General features: G+C 42.2%; 1 protein-coding gene across 1 annotated transcript; it reads left to right on the top strand.

Annotated features, from left to right (window-relative positions):
* Positions 1–6,263: 6,263 nt before the first annotated feature.
* Positions 6,264–13,068, top strand: LOC133149825 (sodium/potassium-transporting ATPase subunit alpha-1). The gene is made up of 22 exons (XM_061271986.1): positions 6,264–6,394; positions 6,517–6,576; positions 7,586–7,687; positions 7,780–7,881; positions 7,953–8,066; positions 8,151–8,285; positions 8,353–8,470; positions 8,543–8,811; positions 8,877–9,185; positions 9,573–9,707; positions 9,777–9,972; positions 10,042–10,217; positions 10,296–10,432; positions 10,506–10,656; positions 10,734–10,902; positions 10,978–11,132; positions 11,204–11,327; positions 11,907–12,052; positions 12,131–12,261; positions 12,328–12,429; positions 12,508–12,599; positions 12,706–13,068. The coding sequence occupies exons 1-22, from the start codon at positions 6,365–6,367 to the stop codon at positions 12,732–12,734; spliced, it is 2,982 nt and encodes a 993-aa protein (XP_061127970.1). The 5' UTR covers positions 6,264–6,364; the 3' UTR covers positions 12,735–13,068.
* Positions 13,069–21,298: the final 8,230 nt, after the last annotated feature.

The following is a 21,298-nucleotide window of genomic DNA, read 5'->3' as shown; positions in this document are numbered from 1 at the left end:
GGCTACTTGAGATTTATTTTTGCTTTTATTTGTGCTTGATCTGACACCAGCAAAAGGATTTACGACCTCCTGGAATTGTATGCAAAGTTAGAGCTCAGCAAACAAGGAGAGTATTTAAACGAAACATTAACAGAGTGAGATTCTGCTAGTCCACTAATCATTCCATCTGTTAATCGTGTCAGCGTTATCTAGCACGACCAGAAAGAGTAAGAGAGAGCATGTCAGAGCAATGTGTGTGTGCGCGTGTGTGTGTCCATTATCTCAAGAGCCTGTGTTTGCAAAAGGGTCACACTGTTGAACATTGACGCAACGAGGCCCTCAGTGAAAATGAACTGAGACGCAGCCATCGACTCTTGTGTTTACCTTGGTCATTATTAAGGACCCTTCACTCCTCTTGTCTGTGTAGGTTTTGTAAGTTCATGCACACTGACAGGGACATTATTGCAACTTGAGAGTCCAGAGAATAATAATAATAAGGGAAGGGTGATCGTTTTTGTAATCAGTTATGAAAGGCATTGATTGGCATATGCTGTTAAATGGTCGTTTTCTTATAATATAGTGACAAAAATTCACGATTCTGATAAAGAAACGGTGTCGGCTTTAGTAGAAGTTTATGGCCTAACGGTGAATAACTGAGGAGACTCAACAATGATGCTTAGTGGTGCCAGACAACCCCCTGAGGCAACATTTTAGTAGTCTGTGCCATAAAAGAAACATAAAACAAAAACAAGAAGGATGGAAGAGAATAATGGCCTCAGTTTGGCTGTGGATGTGTTATTGTTGATGCTTTGCTACAAATATGTCTGACAAATCCTCATGCCAGTAAACAATTCAACTAGGGGGAGTGGAGAGAAAGAGAGAAAGAGAGAAAAGGAGAGAGAGCGAGCAGGTCGACATTATCATGCCTTCATCCTCCGTTCACAAGCAGCAGAACGTGCCTGTTGCTATGGCAACTCATTTGAGAGCCCCCCCCCTTTCAGACTCTCTCCTTCCAACATCTAAATAAAATCTATGCTATTTATAGAACAAAACTAACAACACGCAATCGACACCGATCGCACATGCGAAAATAAGAGCTCCCAAACACGCGCACGCGCACAGAACTGCTGCTGGGCACCAATCTGTGGCTTCAGGCGTTTGTTTGGTCATTTAGTGATTTGGAAAGTTTTAAGTTTCCAGTGTCCTAAGCTTCATTGTGAAGTCCACGGCGACGTATCAGAAACATTGTCCGTTTCAGAAAAAGCTGGACAGTGGGCTACTGTGTGCGCGCGCGCTCCGGAACAAGGCAACAAGAAATGGACCACAAGGCTTGCCCATGGTTTGTCAGCGGTATTGGCTGCAGTGTGTTTTAATCTCTAACCAATTGCATCTCAGCAAGGGTGACAAAAGTGGACTGAACATACTGGTGCCAGCATAGCTCTCCCAACGGAGGCAGCGAGCCAGAGAATCCTGTTTGAAGAAACAATGAGCAGGGGCTCCACTTGTCAAGAGAGGAGAACCGTGGATATGCCAAGTGGGCCCCACATCCAAAAGGGGCCAGCCCGTGTGTGCGTGCCTGTGTGTGTGTATGCCAAATTCCGTTCGATGCCACTTTTTCGTGTCACAAAAGAGAAAATTGCTCATCAACGTGTGAATGAGAATTTGGAAACAAGCAAGCTGGCTGCACGCAAAGCGCCATGCACACCAGCTGTCAAGGCGGTTGAGGTGTGGATGAATCAGTCGCTGTGTGTGGTAGGTGCGCACATGATGACTCTGAACATATTTTTACATATATTACATGTGTTTGCAAATACATGCAAAAAAACCCCAAAGTTAATTACTTCAACTTGAGTGCATTGTTTTCCCCATCCATTATAAATAAGGTCTATTCTGATTGCAAGGCAAGATGAAAAAAAAAGGATATGGATAGATAGAGATAGATTAGAGCAAGAAAAACGCCCAATAAATGAGGACGCCCCGCCCTCATCCGTGGGGTTGTCATGGCAAGGAGCATGACGTCACAATGGAAGGAACGCCGTCTATAAGTATGGGACATTGAGCGCGGCCGCTTTCGAGCTCGCAGAGAGGAGCAACACGTGCAGAGCATTTTGGGGGAAAATTTGCATTATTTTAATTTATTTTAATGTGTTTCACTGAATTTTATTTTAAGGTGGATTTCTCCTTGTGAATTTTTATTTAAGAGGGAAGATTCGTCTCATCAGCCATGGGAAGAGTGAGTAGTGCACATCTTTTTTTTTTTTTTCTCCCCTGAATCCAAAAGATGCATTCAAACAAGTGGTTATCAATTAACGCCGATGTTGCAATTAGTCGAACGACAATCTTGCTGATTTTTCGTGTCCAAACACTTCCTTGTTGTTTTCATCGCCTCGCAGCGTTTAACATAAGTTTGCATCACGAAGCGCATGTTGCATAACGTCATGTGGCTGAATACTGATGCTGAGCAACTTTGGCTGTCTATTTCTCCGTGCCAGAAATATTCTGATTCTTTAAGCGTTGCACATTTGGGGCACCTGTTGTTTTCTAATGGGAGGGACGTGCTTACCTTTTTATTGCGCAACTTTATGTAAAGTCCCATCTGCGCATCTGAGATACTTTACCAGTGCACGTCCTCACAAAATGACGTTGTTGAGAATTGATTTCCACTGAGAGGGAAGCAATGGACTCTGTCTACCTGTTTGCTCAACATTGTTTTTGATGGAGTTGCTGTGGAAGTGTCGGGCTCTGCCACACCCCACCACGCTGCGCACCACTAACACTCATTATCGATTCAGCCCGAGGGATGTGGAGCTGCTCGAGGAGAGAAAACAAGGGGAGCTCTCGACCAGATTGGCGTCTTTAAGCCTCCCCTCCCTTTTCTTCTTCTTGGTGTCTCTGCATGATGCTCCTGCAAATCTGTATTCGCTCCGATCTTGGCCAATAGCTGCTCGTATTTTTTCTTGGTTCCCATAGTTGGTGAAAGGCAAACCCTGCCCCCATCCACATCCCCACAGTCTCTTCCCCTCGCTTTTCTCAAATAGCCGCCGCACGTGGAAGAGATGATCGGCGCCGCTCGGCTCTCCTGGTGTGAAGAGGAGGGTGGTCAGATCCAGAGGAGAAGATTGTTGTTTCTAGGGCTTCTCCATGTTGGAGATGATACTCGTCTGAGCTTTTTATTTTGTTTCCCCACATCTGCCTCAAGTTGTAATAAACAGATGAGCTGAGAAGGAGTTGATGAGGAGTGGGCGGCGATGTTAGGAGACAACCAGTTACCGCATTGCCGCCACGGAAAGATCCGATAAAAAGGCTGCCCTACTTTGATTTTATGCGCGCTGTTGAGATTTATTTGAAAAATGGGCTGAGAGCTGAAATGCAGATAACATGGTTTATTTAAAAATCGTCATTTTGACTTGATGAACATGAGATTGGATTTACAAGAAACCACCACGCCTGAGGAAAAACAACAAATCAGCTTGACCTCATGTCTTTGTCACACAATCGCGGCTTTATAAAAAAAATACAAATTCAAACCGATAACTTCAAATTAGAGGCAGATGACGGCGGTTTTATTGAGTTTATCCCTTCAGGTCATTATTAGTGTCAAATCATAAAGACTGTTTTTATAAATAAGAAACAAATGAAAATGTCAAACTTCTTTGTCAGAATTTTCATTCCCCTTTTCTTCAGAGGTTGAATGCATTATCTCCCTCTACTGCGACAAGCTGCAATTAAGATGCTCGTCGGCTCTCTCTTGGATCATGACAAGCGCCTTTGATTGAGATGCCCTGTCGTTCTTTTGTGGAGATGTCATTTTCAACATCACAAACATGTGCACCATACAAGAACCTTGGAAATAACCACTTGAAGATTGTCGAGCGCCTTTTCTTTCATCCGAATCCTAATCTGGCCATTCTATGACCAGCATGTCGCAGCCCATCAACGAGAAGTGTGTTTTTGAGCAGACATTGGTGACCTCTGACCTTCCTTGTACTTTTCTGGATGACTGGACACAATGTTCCTCACTGCAGAAAGCCTTTCCGCAAGATCAAGTTGGCCGCGCGGTATGGAGCGACTCCACAAGATTCTACGCTCTTGACTTTAATCTTTGAGGCTCTTATTGGACCGAAAAGCGGCTTTGATTCAATTTGAAGACATTACGGCTCATCGAATGGCTGAGCGCTTGTTGTTTTTCGCCACTGATCCAGCACTTAGTCTCGTTCGAACGGACACTCTAACTACACGATTACCTCCATTGTTTCTCATTCTTTTTCTACCTGATCAGTCCGCCCCCAGGGGGTTTAACATTCCTTCCACTTTGCAGTCATTGTAAGTTCAGCAGAACCTTTTTTTTTCTCATCTGTGACTGTCCACACACTCCTCTGTGCCCTCCTGCTGTGTCCTACGTGCCGCCCCGCTCTGACTTTCCCTTCTCTCTCAAGCAAGAGTGAGTTGGAAAAAGCGTGGGAAAAGGGGACCGTTATTTCTTTGCTTCATTCATACTCCTTGACCGTCAATGAAATGCCAGCTGATGGCAAGCAGATTTTGGAGGTTGGTTTCCAAGGTACATCGTGGCTGGTTTGAAAGCTCGGATAATGTAAATCTCGTTGCCGTCAAGCTAGCTGCCCGTCCAACAACAAGGACCACTGATTCATCCGGCCTCTTTTGTTTTGAATGCACAGTAGTGAAAGTTGCACGGGACGTGAGGTGAGTGTCAAGACTCAGTGCACTTGTCTTTCTTCTCAGCATTTATACTTTGGGGCTGAGGGGAAGTGGAAGGGGGAGGGGTTAACACATGTGGCGGACTTGGCCATTCACATCTCTCCGGAGGTGTGGCTTTGGTCACCGATGGCAACCGGGCAAAGTACCAGGGGCGCGTGCATGGTGGCGTGTTCGCGCGCATTGTTCAGCACAGCTGAATGAACAGCTGAGGTATCTGATGCCAGTAAGGTCCATTCATGGGAATTCTGCTTGCATATAGAGGGATTGTTATTTTGTTTTTATTATTGCCATGTGAGATTTTTTTTGGGTGTTATCTTGTTTTTATAAAGTACTTTGTTATGGTAAAAGCTGTCAAGAAAGCGCTATCTAAATAAAGATGTTTTTGATATGTGGTAAATTTGACTAAATGTTTTTTTTTTTCTCAAAATTATGCGCTCATTAATAAGAAAAATGTCCAGAAAATGAGCAAATATTGCACACGGGTTAAAAAAGTCATTTTATTTCCCTCCGAGACAAATGACGTTTTTCTTTTTTTTTTTAATAAATGCTTTTCTATAAAGCATCATTCATCCTTGTAAAAGCACTGTTGGCAAACATATGGCCAGCGGGCTGTATCCAGCCCACCACATCATATATTGTGACCCATTAAAATGAATGGTGTTTTTACTTCATGGTTCTTTTCAAAATTGCAGTTTTTGTTCACTTTGCAAGAATTTCTTTTTTGCCAAACACGTCGATTTATTTATTTATTTTGATTTACATTCGTTGTTAGAAAAGTAAATAATAAAGAATTTGAAAAAAAAATCACATGCCGCCAGTAAATCCCTCAAAGGGAAAAAAACCATGACTTTGATTTGGCCAGTGATGTCCAAAGGGAATTATCTATTTCTCAACATCACTGACTATAACTACTTTTATTGAGGCAAATCAATTTTTGTGGACACTAAACCTGTTAGAAATAAACCAGCTTCAGCATCTGAACTGCTGTGGGATTATTTGTCCAAAGCCAGATGGCCCCTGAGGGCCCTTTCCATGTCCAGAGGCTAAGATCTGACCGTAGTGATGCAGAACCAGTGTTTTCCCAGCTTAGCTAACCGGGGGGTGAGATGGGGGGGGGGTTAGGGTTCATGCAATAATAACATGTGCTGAGATCACACACTCTGTTCCAAGAACTCCCTGGGAAACTTTTGGAAACATTATTAGTTGACATATTTCCATGACAAAGGACGTGTGCGGGATTTAGTGTGAAAACCCGAGTGCAAAATATCGCAAGGAAGGTGAATGCTTTGCTAGGTGGACAAATGGGATGTAAGCAGTCACGTGCACTTTCCCGGCTAACATGCTAGTGCCTCTCATCCTCTTTGAATTATAGATGAGCCTTAACTGCTAATTGGCGTTGGCTTGTCGTGATATTGCTGTAGTGACTGGAAAGTGTCCCTTCGGTGGATTTCAAATTAAGAGTGACATCACCTGCATGCACCACAGGCTCACACTCAGCCCCAGTCTTGATGTCTTCTTGATGTCTTCTGCTTTATGGCAAGTCGCTTACACACTCTTTTGTTCCACTGCCCCTTTGTGTTTCCAGGAAGGACGAGAGCAGTATGAGCTGGCGGCCACCTCCGAGCAGGGAGGCAAGAAGAAGGGAAAGGGCAAGAAGAAGGAGAAAGACATGGATGAACTCAAAAAGGAAGTGGACATGGTGAGTGTGTAATTGAGGCAAGGAATCTCTGGACAGTTTCTATGGAGACTCCGTCCTCACCGGCCAAGACCATTTGGAATGTTTTCAGCCAACAAAAAAGCCTTATTTATTTTTGTTTGCAGGATGATCACAAGCTGACTCTGGATGAGCTGAATCGTAAATATGGAACAGATTTGAGCAATGTAAGATGTGCGACCTTCCACTTGATTTCAAGTTGCACCTCCTCTGCTTCGGCGACATTATGTGCCTGAGCTAAGGAAAAGATAAAGCCATAAAACCACGGCAGGTCCTGCCACCTAAATGATGGAGTGAAAAATTGCTGAAGGGTTCTTCATCACACTGAGTGATGCGGCACAAGATTACCGACTCTAGTGCATCAACTGTGTTGACACCTGCTTTTGCATGTGTCTCACATAAAACAAACACATTTTTTATTTTTTTATTTATTATGGATGGATATACATTTTTATTTTATTTTATTTTATTTTATTTTATTTTATTTTATTTTATTTTATTTTATTTTATTTTATTTTATTTTATTTTATTTTATTTTATTTTATTTTATTTTATTTTATTTTATTTTATTTTATTTTATTTTATTTTATTTTATTTTATTTTATTTTATTTTATTTTATTTTATTTTATTTTATTTTATTTTATTTTATTTTATTTTATTTTATTTTATTTTATTTTATTTTTATTCATTACTATGCAACATTAATCTAAAACTAATTTCACATTTGGGACAATTGGCATTTATGCATCCCAACCACCAGCCTGCCTAATGGTGTGCGGCCCAGCTAGAGCTTTTGTTCATGCAAATGTTCTCCGGCTCATGCAGTAAAGATCAAGCAGAATAGTTAATCAGTGCCTTTAAACGTGGGGTCTTCAGGCTCTGCATGTGTGTGCAATGCTAATGAATCATGAATAATTTATTAGCCATAGAAAATACCCTGTGCCCTGATTTTTATTTTTTTTGGGTGACCCTATTTTATCATCTACCGCTACATTTCTCTCTGCGCTCATGAAGGGGATGACCCTTTTCTGTCGCTAGGTAAATCATCTTCGGTCTCCCTGGGCATAAATGTGTGTGGTCACAGTGAGCTAGTTCTGAGTTCTTTATGGTTGTTTACAGGAGAGGACGAAGCATAGTGACGCTTTTTAACTTAACTTGTCTTCGTGCCTCATTAGGGTTTGACTAATGCTAAGGCGGCTGAGAATCTGGCCCGAGATGGTCCCAATGCCCTCACACCTCCCCCCACCACCCCAGAGTGGGTCAAGTTCTGTAAACAGGTAACAGCTTGCTCCAAACGCGCTTGACGTTACGTCCTAGTTTAGTTAAAATTAGTGCATCCATTTTTACATAATTACTTGGATTCATGCAGATGTTTGGAGGTTTCTCCATGCTCCTGTGGACCGGGGCCATCCTTTGCTTCCTGGCTTACGGTATCCAGGCCGCCATGGAGGATGACCCGGCCAATGATAACGTAATGAAAGGATGAAAGCATTTCTATTGTTGTTGTGGTGTGGAAGTCTTGATGTCAAAAATATTTTTCAGTTGTACTTGGGTGTTGTGCTCTCTGCTGTGGTCATCATCACTGGTTGCTTCTCCTACTATCAAGAGGCCAAGAGCTCAAAGATCATGGACTCCTTCAAAAACCTGGTCCCTCAGGTGGCTTTTTATTTCACACCTTATTTTCCACTGTCTCGTTTAAATCTTCCATAATTGACTGGGTCCGTCATGTGCGTCTGAAAGCAAGCACTGGTTGTCCGCGATGGTGAAAAGAAAAGCATTAATGCAGAAGAAGTAGTCATCGGCGATTTAGTCGAGGTGAAAGGCGGTGACCGCATTCCCGCCGACCTGCGAATCATTTCCGCCCATGGCTGCAAGGTAAAAAAGAAAGACAGCAGAAACGTGGAATTAACTCATCATTCACAGGCAATGTGATGATTCTCAGGTGGACAACTCTTCGCTGACGGGAGAATCAGAGCCGCAGACACGTACTCCAGATTTCTCCAATGAGAACCCGTTAGAGACCAGGAACATTGCTTTCTTCTCCACCAACTGTGTCGAAGGTATGTCGGAAGGTTACGTCAAGCAAAAAACGCTCCAAAGCACGGAAACTTGAACTTAGTTAACCTCGACAGGAACTGCTCGAGGCATTGTGATCAGCACCGGTGACCGGACCGTCATGGGTCGCATTGCCACGCTTGCGTCAGGACTCGAAGTTGGGCGCACTCCCATCTCCATTGAGATTGAGCACTTCATCCAACTCATCACTGGCGTTGCCGTCTTCCTGGGCGTGTCCTTCTTTGTCCTATCTCTCATTCTGGGCTACTCATGGTTGGAAGCCGTCATCTTCCTCATCGGCATCATCGTGGCCAACGTGCCGGAGGGTCTCCTGGCTACCGTCACTGTGAGTCCCAAACCTTTGCCCGACCTCAGTGGGCTCTCAGCATCTAATCGACTTCTCGTCTTTAGGTATGTCTGACTCTGACTGCCAAGCGTATGGCCAAGAAGAACTGCTTGGTGAAGAATTTGGAAGCCGTCGAGACGCTGGGCTCCACCTCCACCATCTGCTCAGACAAGACCGGCACCTTGACCCAAAACAGGATGACGGTTGCCCACATGTGGTTCGACAACCAGATCCACGAGGCGGACACGACTGAGAACCAAAGCGGGACATCCTTTGACAAGAGCTCTGCCACCTGGGGTGCCCTGGCCAGAATCGCCGGACTCTGTAACCGTGCCGTCTTCCTGGCAGAGCAGAGCAACATTGCCATCCTAAAGGTTTCATTTCAGCTTTCTCAAAATGGCACCGTATCAATGATGCCTATTCATGAGGGATATAATTATGTTCTCCCACAAATATACACAGCTTGCTCTTTTATTTTGGCGCCAATTAAGAGATACTAATTTAGAACTGCCGACTTAGCGTAGCAAACAATGTTCTCGCCACTGTTTATTTTTCTTGGCTTCACTTCTGTCTCATAACAGATCTAAGATTAGTACTCCAACCATGTGTTTGCTACTTTCATTCTTCCTGGTGGATAAGACAGTAAAGAAATAAGGCCATAGGCAATTTCCTTTCTTTATAGACGTCTAGCCTTTCCGAAAGGAAAACTGAACGGCTTGCACTCGGGCCTTACAGGAGGTGCTCAATGTTTTTTCCTCTAGAGAGATGTGGCTGGTGATGCTTCAGAGTCTGCCCTTCTGAAATGTATTGAGCTCTGCTGTGGATCTGTCCAAGAGATGAGGGAGAAAAATAGCAAGATTGCAGAGATTCCTTTCAACTCCACCAACAAGTACCAGGTACCATCCGAAAAAGGATGATAATTAGAAGATTAGAAGAGCCTAAACGGTGACGCGTTTGTTTCCCAGCTTTCCATCCACAAGAATATCTCAACTGAAAATGAGTCCAGCCATCTGCTGGTTATGAAAGGTGCCCCTGAGAGGATTTTGGACCGTTGCTCTGCCATCATGATCCAGGGCAAAGAGCAACCTCTGGATGACGAGATGAAGGACGCCTTCCAGAACGCTTACCTCGAATTGGGAGGTTTGGGAGAGAGAGTGCTCGGTAAGAATCAGTGGAAGTTTGCTCAACTCATCGTGCAGTTGAAAGAATCATGACCATTTTTTTTTGTAGGTTTCTGCCATTATAATTTGCCCGATGAGCAGTTCCCGGAAGGCTTTGCTTTCGACACTGAGGAGGTCAACTTCCCCACTGAGAAGCTGTGCTTCATCGGCCTCATATCCATGATTGACCCGCCTCGAGCAGCTGTGCCCGATGCCGTCGGCAAATGCAGAAGCGCTGGAATCAAGGTTTGCTTTTATTGCTCACTTACTACTGACAAAGTTTTCTCGATATAATTCAAAGTTAACTCAAGGCTTTTATTTCAGGTGATCATGGTGACGGGGGATCATCCAATCACAGCTAAGGCCATTGCTAAGGGCGTCGGCATCATTTCTGAAGGCAATGAGACTGTGGAGGACATTGCTGCGCGTCTCAACATTCCAATCAATGAAGTCAACCCGAGGTACTGATTGAGGGAAATGAAAGTCGTCTTTTCAATCACAACTGAAATGAAAGTGACCTAAACTTCGCTACAGGGATGCTAAAGCTTGTGTTGTCCATGGTGGAGACCTAAAAGACTTGAGCCCAGAGCAGCTTGATGACATCCTGAAGTACCACACCGAGATTGTCTTTGCCAGAACCTCCCCGCAACAGAAGCTAATCATTGTAGAGGGTTGCCAGCGACAGGTCAGACATTCAGTCGTACGCATAACAATTCTCGCCAAGGTGCTGACAGCTCCTGTCGTTCGCTCGTCGCCATACAGGGAGCCATCGTTGCCGTGACCGGTGACGGCGTCAACGACTCTCCGGCTCTGAAAAAAGCCGACATCGGCGTCGCCATGGGGATTGCCGGATCGGACGTCTCCAAGCAGGCGGCTGACATGATCCTGCTGGATGACAACTTTGCTTCCATCGTTACTGGAGTTGAAGAAGGTAATGTTCCCTCTGAACTGTTTGTGCCAAACATTTTTACTAGCGCCATTGAGGTGTGCTTGTCCTACTCATCAGGACGTTTGATCTTTGACAACTTGAAGAAGTCCATCGCTTACACTCTGACCAGTAACATTCCTGAGATCACCCCCTTCCTCCTCTTCATTATCGCCAGCATCCCTCTACCTCTGGGTACCGTCACCATCCTTTGTATCGACCTGGGAACTGACATGGTGGGTGTCTGACATCAAGCGGTGTCGTGTCTGTGACTTTGCATAGCTAAATATCGTATACCGCCTTTCAGGTTCCTGCTATCTCACTGGCTTACGAAGCAGCCGAGAGCGACATCATGAAGAGGCAACCCAGAAATCCCAAAACTGATAAACTGGTGAACGAGCGACTCATCAGCATCGCCTACGGACAGATCGGTAAATTTCAAACTAAGGTTACCATCGTGAGTTCTCTACTGTGTCCTTGTGATTTTTTTTTTCTGGTGGTTATGGATCTAGGTCTTCTGAGATAAATGGCCGTGAAACATAAACCAGAAATAAGCCCACGCTGAAAGAAAACCTTGCGTTTGAGTTCCGTAAAAAGCCAGGAATAGGGTTGACCTGCTTGATTGAGTGGCCTAAACTATAAAAAATAAATACATACACAAAATAGGACTGTGGAACCATCAGAATATTTGATACAGTAAATCATTTAGTGCATTTTCATGTTTAAACAATTTCCCCAAATGGACAAATATTACAAGTCCACTGTTCTTCATCTCGTTGGTATCTCGTAATTTATCGACTGGAGGATTTAGGATTGTTTTCAACCTAACGTCATAATGGATCCATTGACTTGATTATCTGTAGAATGACAAATGTTTTGTCTAAATTTGTTCTAAGGAACTCCAGACTAATGGCTTAACGAAATTAGGTATTGATCTCAAATTTAGTTTTACGCTCTGCCGCCATCGTGACCATGAGGTTGTCGTTCTCCAATCATGTCAACGCTTGCAGGCATGATCCAGGCCCTTGCGGGTTTCTTCACCTACTTTGTCATCTTGGCTGAGAATGGCTTTCTGCCTCGCACATTGTTGGGCATCCGCGTGTCCTGGGACAACAAGTACTGCAACGATCTGGAAGACAGTTACGGGCAGCAATGGGTACGTCCAATAACATTGGCACGGTGACCTCCGACATTCCCCGTCGTCATTTTGCCGCCTGTGTGTGTGTGCGCGCAGACGTATGAGCAGAGAAAGATCGTCGAGTTCACCTGCCACACCGCCTTCTTTGCCAGCATTGTCATCGTACAGTGGGCTGATCTGATCATCTGCAAGACCAGGAGGAACTCTGTCTTCCAGCAGGGAATGAGGTTAGTGGAATACTTAAAGAAGGAAACGACTTGAACTTCACGTCCATCTTCATTTACATTATCCAGGAACAAGATCTTGATCTTTGGGCTGTTTGAGGAGACTGCCCTGGCTGCCTTACTCTCCTACTGCCCTGGCATGGATGTGGCTCTAAGAATGTACCCTCTCAGGTGAACGGGATCCCAGAGATTCATGACGTTCCCGCCTCGCAACGCAGTATCTGATTGCCTTGTGCTTGTTTGTTCCAGGGTCAACTGGTGGTTCTGCGCCTTCCCATACTCCCTGCTCATCTTTATCTATGACGAAATCCGCAAGCTGATCATCAGACGCAGCCCAGGAGGTGAGCTGAGGAACCGTGCTTTGCTTATCTTTGCTTCTGCGAGCTCATGTTAAGTTGAAGAAACTATGACATTGCAACCTGGTAATATGTCCTCCTGTGTTTCCAGGTTGGGTGGAACAAGAGACCTACTATTGAAGACCCCATGAGCCCGTCAGCTCCCATTTTCTCCTCCACCCCTCCCATCGTTGCATGAATATTGTCTTGCTGCTCGGAATAAAATTTTAACCTCTGTGGGGGGGAGAAAAAAAATCCCCTATTGGAATATGTTTTTATATTAGTGAATGCTTGATACTACTATTATAGACACACTGAGATGGAATGTGCTGATATATGATAAATGCTAATAATGACATGAACACTGAACTTTGACTGACGATGCGTGCCTTGTTTCTGAAACAGGACCAATTTTATACATGTTTTTAACAGTTATCAATGTTCAATAAAATACGCTTGAGTCAGGTCCTACATGTTTCCTGTTCTTGTTATTACTGGTGTCGTTTTTTTGGTTATGTTCATGCTTCACCTGATTTATTTTCCTACTAAGAATAAGACAAGAATATATGCATGCATATGATCATCATTATAGCTTTTTATTTATTTATTTATTTATTTATTTATTTATTTAATCACACTTGAGAACTTCCCAAAATCAACGGATATTTTTTTATATATATTTAACTATGGCATTATTGGCAGCATTCATTCATTAATCATTTGGATTGATTTTTTTTCATGACGCTGCAAATTACGTGCAATCAAAGTCACTGAACGGTAACATGTAACATGTATGTGCGTAACAAATATTGGTAACGTGGAACTTACCAATCAATGGGGCGGTGGGCGGGGCCAGTATGTGATTGGTTGAATTGCAAAGTAATTTCAAGATGATTCGCGCTCGTAGAGGACGCGGCGTGAGACTCGAATTTATCACCCGGAATGTCACTTGGTTGGAAAGCAGGAAGTAATGACGCCGTCGCCCCATTTTGACAGAATTGCAGACAACCATGCAGTATATTTCTAAGAAAATCTGAATATAAACACTAAAAAGGTAAGGAGTCAAGTGATTTAAACTTGTGATCGTACCGTGCAGTGACGTTGCACAAACTGACAAGCCACTTTACCGTGCATCCCAAACGCAAATGAGAGGCGTCATACTATTAAACACGCCATCAGCTTTTGGAGGTGCACTTCCACACTACTGCAAACTACAAGGATAATCATCAGCATATCAAGTTGCCCTTTCTCAGAGAGAAACTGAGCGCCAATCAAATCAACATTATTGTAATTTCAAAACCAGAATATATGGCACAGCTGTTTGTTGTATCCGGGTCGGCCGTTGTTATTTAAGTTTGTTACAGTAAAAAGATTCAAGGCAATGCCATCAAAATAAATCGTAATTGGCCTGCAAGTGAATGTCGACAGCTGTCTCTCATCCCAAAGAAACACCCTAGAGCCATTTGGCTTGACCTCAAATGGCCTGGGAGCTCATTAGAAGGCTGTAAAGTATTTGATGTGTCAGCCCCCTGCAAATAATGTCATTGCGGTAATATGCCGGAATATTATCTTTGTGGTATTGCTACAGCACTACACTTGATCATTTTTTATATTGCAATTAAATCCTTTTTATTTGTATTTACTTCTAAATATATACGAGGTGGTTCTGAAAAATTCTGGGATTAGCTTTTGTCACTTCAGATCTATTCCAAACTCAAACCATGACCCCATGGCTCGTATGCTTGCGTGCTGTCTCCGGCCTCAGTGTCTGTGGGTTGCCTACGAGGTCTCGCTCAGTGTGGAGAGGCTTAGTTTGTTGTGACAGATGTCATATAAGCTGGTGAGAAAACGCCTAACGCAGGATGGATGGAATCCGAGAGAGTTCTCAAATCTGACCAAAGGTAGCCTATGTCCAAAAGCAGATGACATGCATGCTCCCGAGTGTCGTGTTCAAGCAAATCCACTGTTTAGCTACTACAATACTTTGTGCTCAAATTGTCACTTATTTGTGGTGCGAATGATGATACGGTTTGGCATGACATGTTGATTTAAATGAAATAACTGGTAACCAATAATAATAATAACAAATTTTATTATTATTATTAACAATAATCATGATTGAGAGCAACTTGAAGTTGGAAGCTGACATTACATTGTACCCATAATAGGCCCCATGTGGACCATATGAATTTAAAAAAAAAAAAAAAAAAAACTTATCGGACATGAATATTCCATAACAATCAGAATGAGAAACCTTAATAATATTGGATGTAACAAGACAAAAAAAATGCTGCTACAATATTCTTTTTCAATTTTTATAACAGCCTGTCCATCATTCTTTATGCCCTCAATAATTTTTCCTCACATCTACTAACGCCTTTAATAGGAGACAGACACCAGCTGAGCTCTAGTGTGCGAGATCCTTCAACACTGAGTGCATGTCAGAGAATATTTATTTTCTCAAACTATGCCGGTTCTGGGCCACAGCTGAAGCAAGCGTCTGCTCGAGAATCTAATTAATTCTTCAAAGTGGCTGCCATCAGCTGCAAAGCTATCCCAGTCAAACTTATATTCCCTCTCTCCATCCGTCACAAGATGAGTTTTCAAGCAGCCCTTAGCTTGTAATTCATTCATTGGTTTGCCGAAAGATCAAGTGGCAGATGTTGAGAACGCCTCGGACTGTCGTGCCAGAGCCGCGTTGATTCTGACCACAAATGCATTTAAAACAACCGGGAAGTAGGACACATTGCACTTTAAGCTTACCATGACTGAGCTAAAATTTTCTGGCAAACTGAGTCGAACATGATCCCATAACCAGGAGGGGCAAGCAAGTCTGCGTGTATGTTTGGAGCAGCTATGTGAGCCAGTGGTGGTGTATTTGCTGTGAGGGTCCGAGCATATTGTCGGCTAGATGAAGCGCAGCCAAACAATCGTGACACATTAAGTAAATTTTCATGAGTTTGTGACTCTTGTTTTCATTCTTGCTAGAGGCAGACCCTTAGAACAGATGCTCCTTGTCACTTCTAAGAGGAATGAATGAACCAGAAAATTTGTCCAAGAGCGGAGGAACCCATGCAATTGTGAATAATATTTTGTGTGTTTGTGTTTGTGTGTGCGCTTGTGAGCAAGTGGCAGAGATTTTACTGAAAGCTAAATAAAGTAGCATAAACATTTATCAGTGCACTGAGCACTGTATTTTATGCTGCAGCAGGCCCGCCCATGGAGCCCCCTGGGGGCCCCTGTCAGAAGTCACTATGTGTTGGCAGCAGCTGCTAAGTGAAGTTTGACTAACCAAACCATGCTAAGAGGAACGAGGCACTGTTAAGTTCTAAGCAGGCGACCAACCCACCCCAGGGTGTTTTTTTGTGTGGTTTATTCCATATGACTTGGATTGAGAGAAAACGTATATCACGAGTGTACATGGTTCCAATGAAAGATAATTTGATACATATCTCGAGAGATGTGGTTCAATAAGATTCATGGATGGTTTGATTTTTAAAGGGACAGTGTGTATCATCTTATGCCAACTAGTGGTGAACTAATAGAATGCAATGACCCAAGTTGGAAGCACGCGGAACTACAGTGCCACCGAGAACGCACATTTCCTAATAAAAGACGATGTGATACATATCAATACATTACAAGTGGAATAATTTGGTTCAATTCGATGGACTCTTTAATCCTCTTTTTGAATCAAAAGAGAACCTAGACTTGTAAGAATGAGTTGACACAAACAGGAAGTTATAGCTTTGCATATTAATGTTGCACTCAGAAAAGCTTCTGCTCTCTTGTAAAAACTGTCAAAATGCCAAATTTCCTGCTAATCTGCTAAGCTTTTGGTCTATTGGCAATCTTTATTGTGCCAGGTCTCGACTGACATTTCTTCTGTCTGTCTCCAGGAACTCTTGATATGCTTGTGGAGGATTTGAGTCGACAGGATAACACGACGAACATGTAAGTGATCGTCAAGTGTTTTACTGTAATTATGTTCAGGATTTACCTTTGTGATTAGCATAGCAACATGCTAAAGTTGGGCCAAGCAGTATTTTAAGGTTTTACTGATACAGTAAGTATGACTGAGACCATTCAGTACAGAAAATCCTCGCTCTTCTTGGTTGCGAGTTAAACGTGGTAAGACGCCGCCGTTAGTGGGAAAATGAGATTTAACAGCCATCTGAGCCCGGCCCGGCCACGTTGAAATAAGATTTGCGCGTCATTTCTCGATGTCAGCCCCCGCGGCTTAAGCAGATAAGCCATGGAAAGATCTGGGAACAGGGAACAGCAGTCTCAGCGATGTTAAAACAAAAGTCTCGTTTTGTTACTGGTTGAACGTGTTTATGATGAAAAATGAATTCCTAGTTCTGTCGCACCAGGTGAAGCTGTTCTCTCCTGTGTAATGGAGGATTTGTTTTTCATAGACACATGGTTGCGCCCCCCTCATAATTAAGACTTGAGACTGCATACTCTCAAGAGATCTTGTGAGGAACAAGGGGATGACGCAAGGTGGCCCTTGCGTCTCAACATCTCACTCTTGAGACGGTTTGTTTTATTCTGCCCTTGCTTCATTATTAGCACTTGAGAGCAGAGATTGGAGAAAATGTTCTACTTTAATTACAACAAATTAAATGAAGTTCAGACTTGGTGGATGATGCGATAGGGGAGGGCGAGGGTACTATAATGACTCTTCTCCACTTGTAATACGGGGGAAATTATTTATTACGGGGAGCTATGAGTGATCCTGAGGTTCAGGATTTAGCGACATGTCGGTTTTAAGTGAGTTTGCTGCTCACGGCTATTTGTGGCATCACCTGGTTGTGATGTTTATGAGGACCTGAGAGGGATGATGGGAGTCTCAGCAGACACAGCCTCGATTCCTCGCAGTGTAGATCTCCCCTTTTGTGCTCCTCCAGTTGCTCGCGGCACTAACTGTGTCTGAACTAGCATTCTGGCAGCCGTTAAATAATTAAGAATATGTAGCAGACATGTCTTGGGTTTAGCTTGCTTGTAATTTGCGTCACACTCCTTGAACAATCACCTTAGTGCGGTGGAGGATAGTTATATAATATAATATAGTCATATATTTAATAATATTCATGAATTAAGATGGATTTTTTTTCTCAAACATCATAGCTATACATTACAATCCATGGTAAATTCTGTATTGTGCAAGATTTTTATAGCCAGCTAGCAAGATAGATAGATAAATAGATAGATAGATAGATAGATAGATAGATAGATAGATAGATAGATAGATAGATAGATAGATAGATAGATAGATAGATAGATAGATAGATAGATAGATAGATAGATAGATAGATAGATAGATAGATAGATAGATAGATAGATAGATAGATAGATAGATAGATAGATAGATAGATAGATAGATAGATAGATAGATAGATAGATAAAATGAAAAGAAGGAAGAGAATAAATATGAAGAGATTAAATAAATAATAAATAGTTTAATCATTAAACGATAATGAAAAAAAGGAAGAGAATAAATATGAAGAGATTAAATAAATTAATAATAATTAATAATTAAATAGATCAAATAAACAATAACATGTCCATGTCCAGCCTCAATAACAAAACAGATTTAACCACATTCATCTGCTACTTTACACTCGATGCAAATGTCGTCCATCACCGGGTAAGCATTGCCATAAAAGTCACAGCGGCGGGGAAGCAAGCTGCGGATGCATCTTTATTTCCCCCCCTTGCAGCTACATTCATGAATAATAAATATGAAAAGCAAAATAGCATATGCCAAAGAGATTGAGGATGCTCATCTAGTCTGGAAGAGTCATCGTTGCATTTTGGGTGACGTGGGGGGGGGGGGGGGGGGGGGGAGGACTTGGACCTCATTATGAGGATGTGGAAGTTGCCATTGCGTACTTTCTAAACAAGCTTGTAACGCAATTTGATTGTCATCACTGAAATGAATCAAAAGGAACATTATTCTTTTGTGTGATTTTTAATCAAGAAAATTAGTAACCTATTTGAGTCAGCAAGTCTCGGCTGAGAGCGGACAGAAACAAACCGAGAGCAGCTGCTTGGAGACACCTGCCCAATTTGCATGTGTTTCATCTTCTGATGTGACAAACGTTGTCTTTCCATTCTCATCTTCTTTTAGACTTGCACAAGTCTCTCCATCATATTGTGTCACATTCTCCAGATAACCGTCATTGCGCAACAGCAGCTTTCAATCTCAAAGTAATTAAAGTTGGAGCAGATAATCTAACCAACCAAAAACTCGTTTCATTTGTAAACAAGTTCACCTCATTTATTCTTATCTCAATTTGGGTTCGGGTGTCTTTATTTGCATAGAAATGTTATGCATGTTACATTTCAGCACCAATCAAAAGAAAAAAGTGGGCTAACACTTATGCTGTCATATTGGAACGCCTCAAAATGTTTTTGCTCCATATATTAAATTGCAAGCTTATCACGTTTTCTTCATAGCACGGGTTGAGCAAGCCACTAGGTTTGATGGTTCAACATTGAAACAGCAAACTGAAATTATTCATATAATTAGATTATTTTATGTGATATATATTTTTTATTGATTACCCCTCACAAGTAGGGCCTTTTTTTCCAACAGACTAAATAAAATAAAAAAAAAAAGTATATTTTGAGGTAAATATAGTTACAATCCACATACTGACGATGCTATTAAAGTCACTTGATCTTATGAATGCGACATGTCATATTCTCCCGCCTCCATCTTGCACATCTGCAACAGAGGGTGGCGTCCCACCCCCAGCGGCAACAACCTGCATGTGGCTTGCATTAGAGATGCATGAGAAGCTAATGAAAAGTGAATGCTGCAGCTACAAAATTAGATGTAGGGAAAATTGTTGGTTTAAATAAATATAATAACAATAATGATGATAATAATAATAATAGAAATAAATAATAAAGATAATAATTTAATTTAATAACAATTACATCTAACTAAGAACATCAGACATTTAATTTGAATTGTAATTCAGCAGAATTATTAAAAAAAAAAAAGTCATGAAACCTGCATGGACAAAAATTATGGCACTCGTAAAAAGGTTTGGTAATAATATGACCAGCTGGGCACACATATGGTCAGTCCCATTTAAAGTCATTGTGCTGTTTGGTGACACGTTGGCCACATGGAACAGAAGAACAGAAATTTGTCTCGGGAGATTAGAAAAAGAAAAACAGGCAAGCATGTGAAAGGTAAAAGTTAGATCAACTTCAAGCACGAGTCACTGTTGCACATCTTCAGACATTCATGATCCAATTGATGATCAATTAAAGAGATGAATAATAGCTCTAGCTAATAGTTTTAGCTGGTAGCTAAAGATTAGGCGGCAACTCCAAGGAAGTTACAAGTGACTAAGGAAGCTGGGAAGCAAGGATGGAGAGCGACTGTTTACTCATACCAGCTTGAGCAACCTCTGAATAGAAGCTTTTTTTCCCCAATTAATTTGTTTTTTTAATTTTCATTCTGAAATTCAGCATTCATCTCGCTGTTGAGGCTGTGAAGCAGATTAATATTTGGCCTTGCCCTGCCTGCTTTATTACTGCGGCGAAAGAGGGCAGCTACGACTCTCCAGCTGAAAATAACATCGTAAAATGAAATTGTGGAATTGCAAGGAAATAAAAAAAAAAAAACTACAATCTCTCTTTATGGTCTGTTTAAAAATAATAATAATAATAGAAATATATAAACACAAATAGTCTGCTGGGGTTATAAGATTATTTTTATCAATAATAATAATAAAAAAAGTGGCACGCATCCTCCTATATTTCTTCCCGTCATTTGTACATTCTGATTCCGCGCGTCACATGCTTCTAACCAGACCCCCCCCCCCCACCCACTCTCACATGCCCACAAACAATAGATCCCTTTTTTTTCCAGATTTTTTTTCCACTGTCTAATCGTGTTATGCAACGCTGACTTCAATGCATCTTTTCTTGTGATTGTCCTCTCACTGCCTGTGCAGGAAACACACGACGGGTTCAAAAAAACCATGAACCAAAATTCATTTTCTGTTTCTAATGATCCATTCATCTGGGTTTGCCTTTGCACACCCTGCTGGGAAGGAATGATTTCAAAGTGTAATCAATCAGAAAGCTGGCACAGCGGGAATTATCTCCGAGCTCTTGAAACGCTTGTCTCAAGTCGTCCTGATCACCCAAGGCGACGCAAAACCTTTAAATCATCTGCTGACTGATCGACGATTCAAATATCTTTCTCGTGCTTTCTCACGATCTATCCAGCTGTCTGACTTCAACTGCAAACACCTCCCCAAAGCACAAAGTGTTCCTAAATTCCAGGCTGTATCTTCTCACTGAAAACTTTTTAGTGCTCCCAGGGATCTGTAACGCTCTTTTAACTTCACCTTCCATGTCATCTCGTTTATGTTCGTGTCACTTTTGGAGGCATTGTGCGCCGATTACATAAGAAGCAGAGTGCCATCATAACTGGAAGCATCTTCTAAACTGATAAGACCTGACTTCCCAAACCCAATGTTCTGTTCTCCGACTTTCTTTCTTTTTTTTCCCATTAAGATGAAGCGACCCAAGCTGACTATGATGCTCTCATGCAATATTTCTTTGTGTGTATTCCTGGAGGAATAAAAAGGCCATCCATCAGGAATCCATCAGCCGCGCGTCATCTGTGTTGTGTGCTTTTCGAACACGCAGCCTCATTGCAAATCCAAGCAGAC

The sequence above is a fragment of the Syngnathus typhle genome, linkage group LG2 (assembly GCF_033458585.1).
Source record: "Syngnathus typhle isolate RoL2023-S1 ecotype Sweden linkage group LG2, RoL_Styp_1.0, whole genome shotgun sequence".
Classification (NCBI taxonomy): Eukaryota; Metazoa; Chordata; class Actinopteri; order Syngnathiformes; family Syngnathidae; genus Syngnathus; species Syngnathus typhle.
Note: the sequence above shows the minus strand (reverse complement) of the source record. Positions and strands in the feature narration are given on the sequence as shown.

Coding starts and splice junctions, on each gene's coding strand:
- LOC133149825 (XM_061271986.1), top strand. CDS start 6,365: ATGGATGAACTCAAAAAGGAAGTGGACATG. Junction 7,882..7,952: donor ATGACCCGGCCAATGATAAC/GTAATGAAAGGA, acceptor AATATTTTTCAG/TTGTACTTGGGTGTTGTGCT. Junction 10,218..10,295: donor GCAGAAGCGCTGGAATCAAG/GTTTGCTTTTAT, acceptor CTTTTATTTCAG/GTGATCATGGTGACGGGGGA.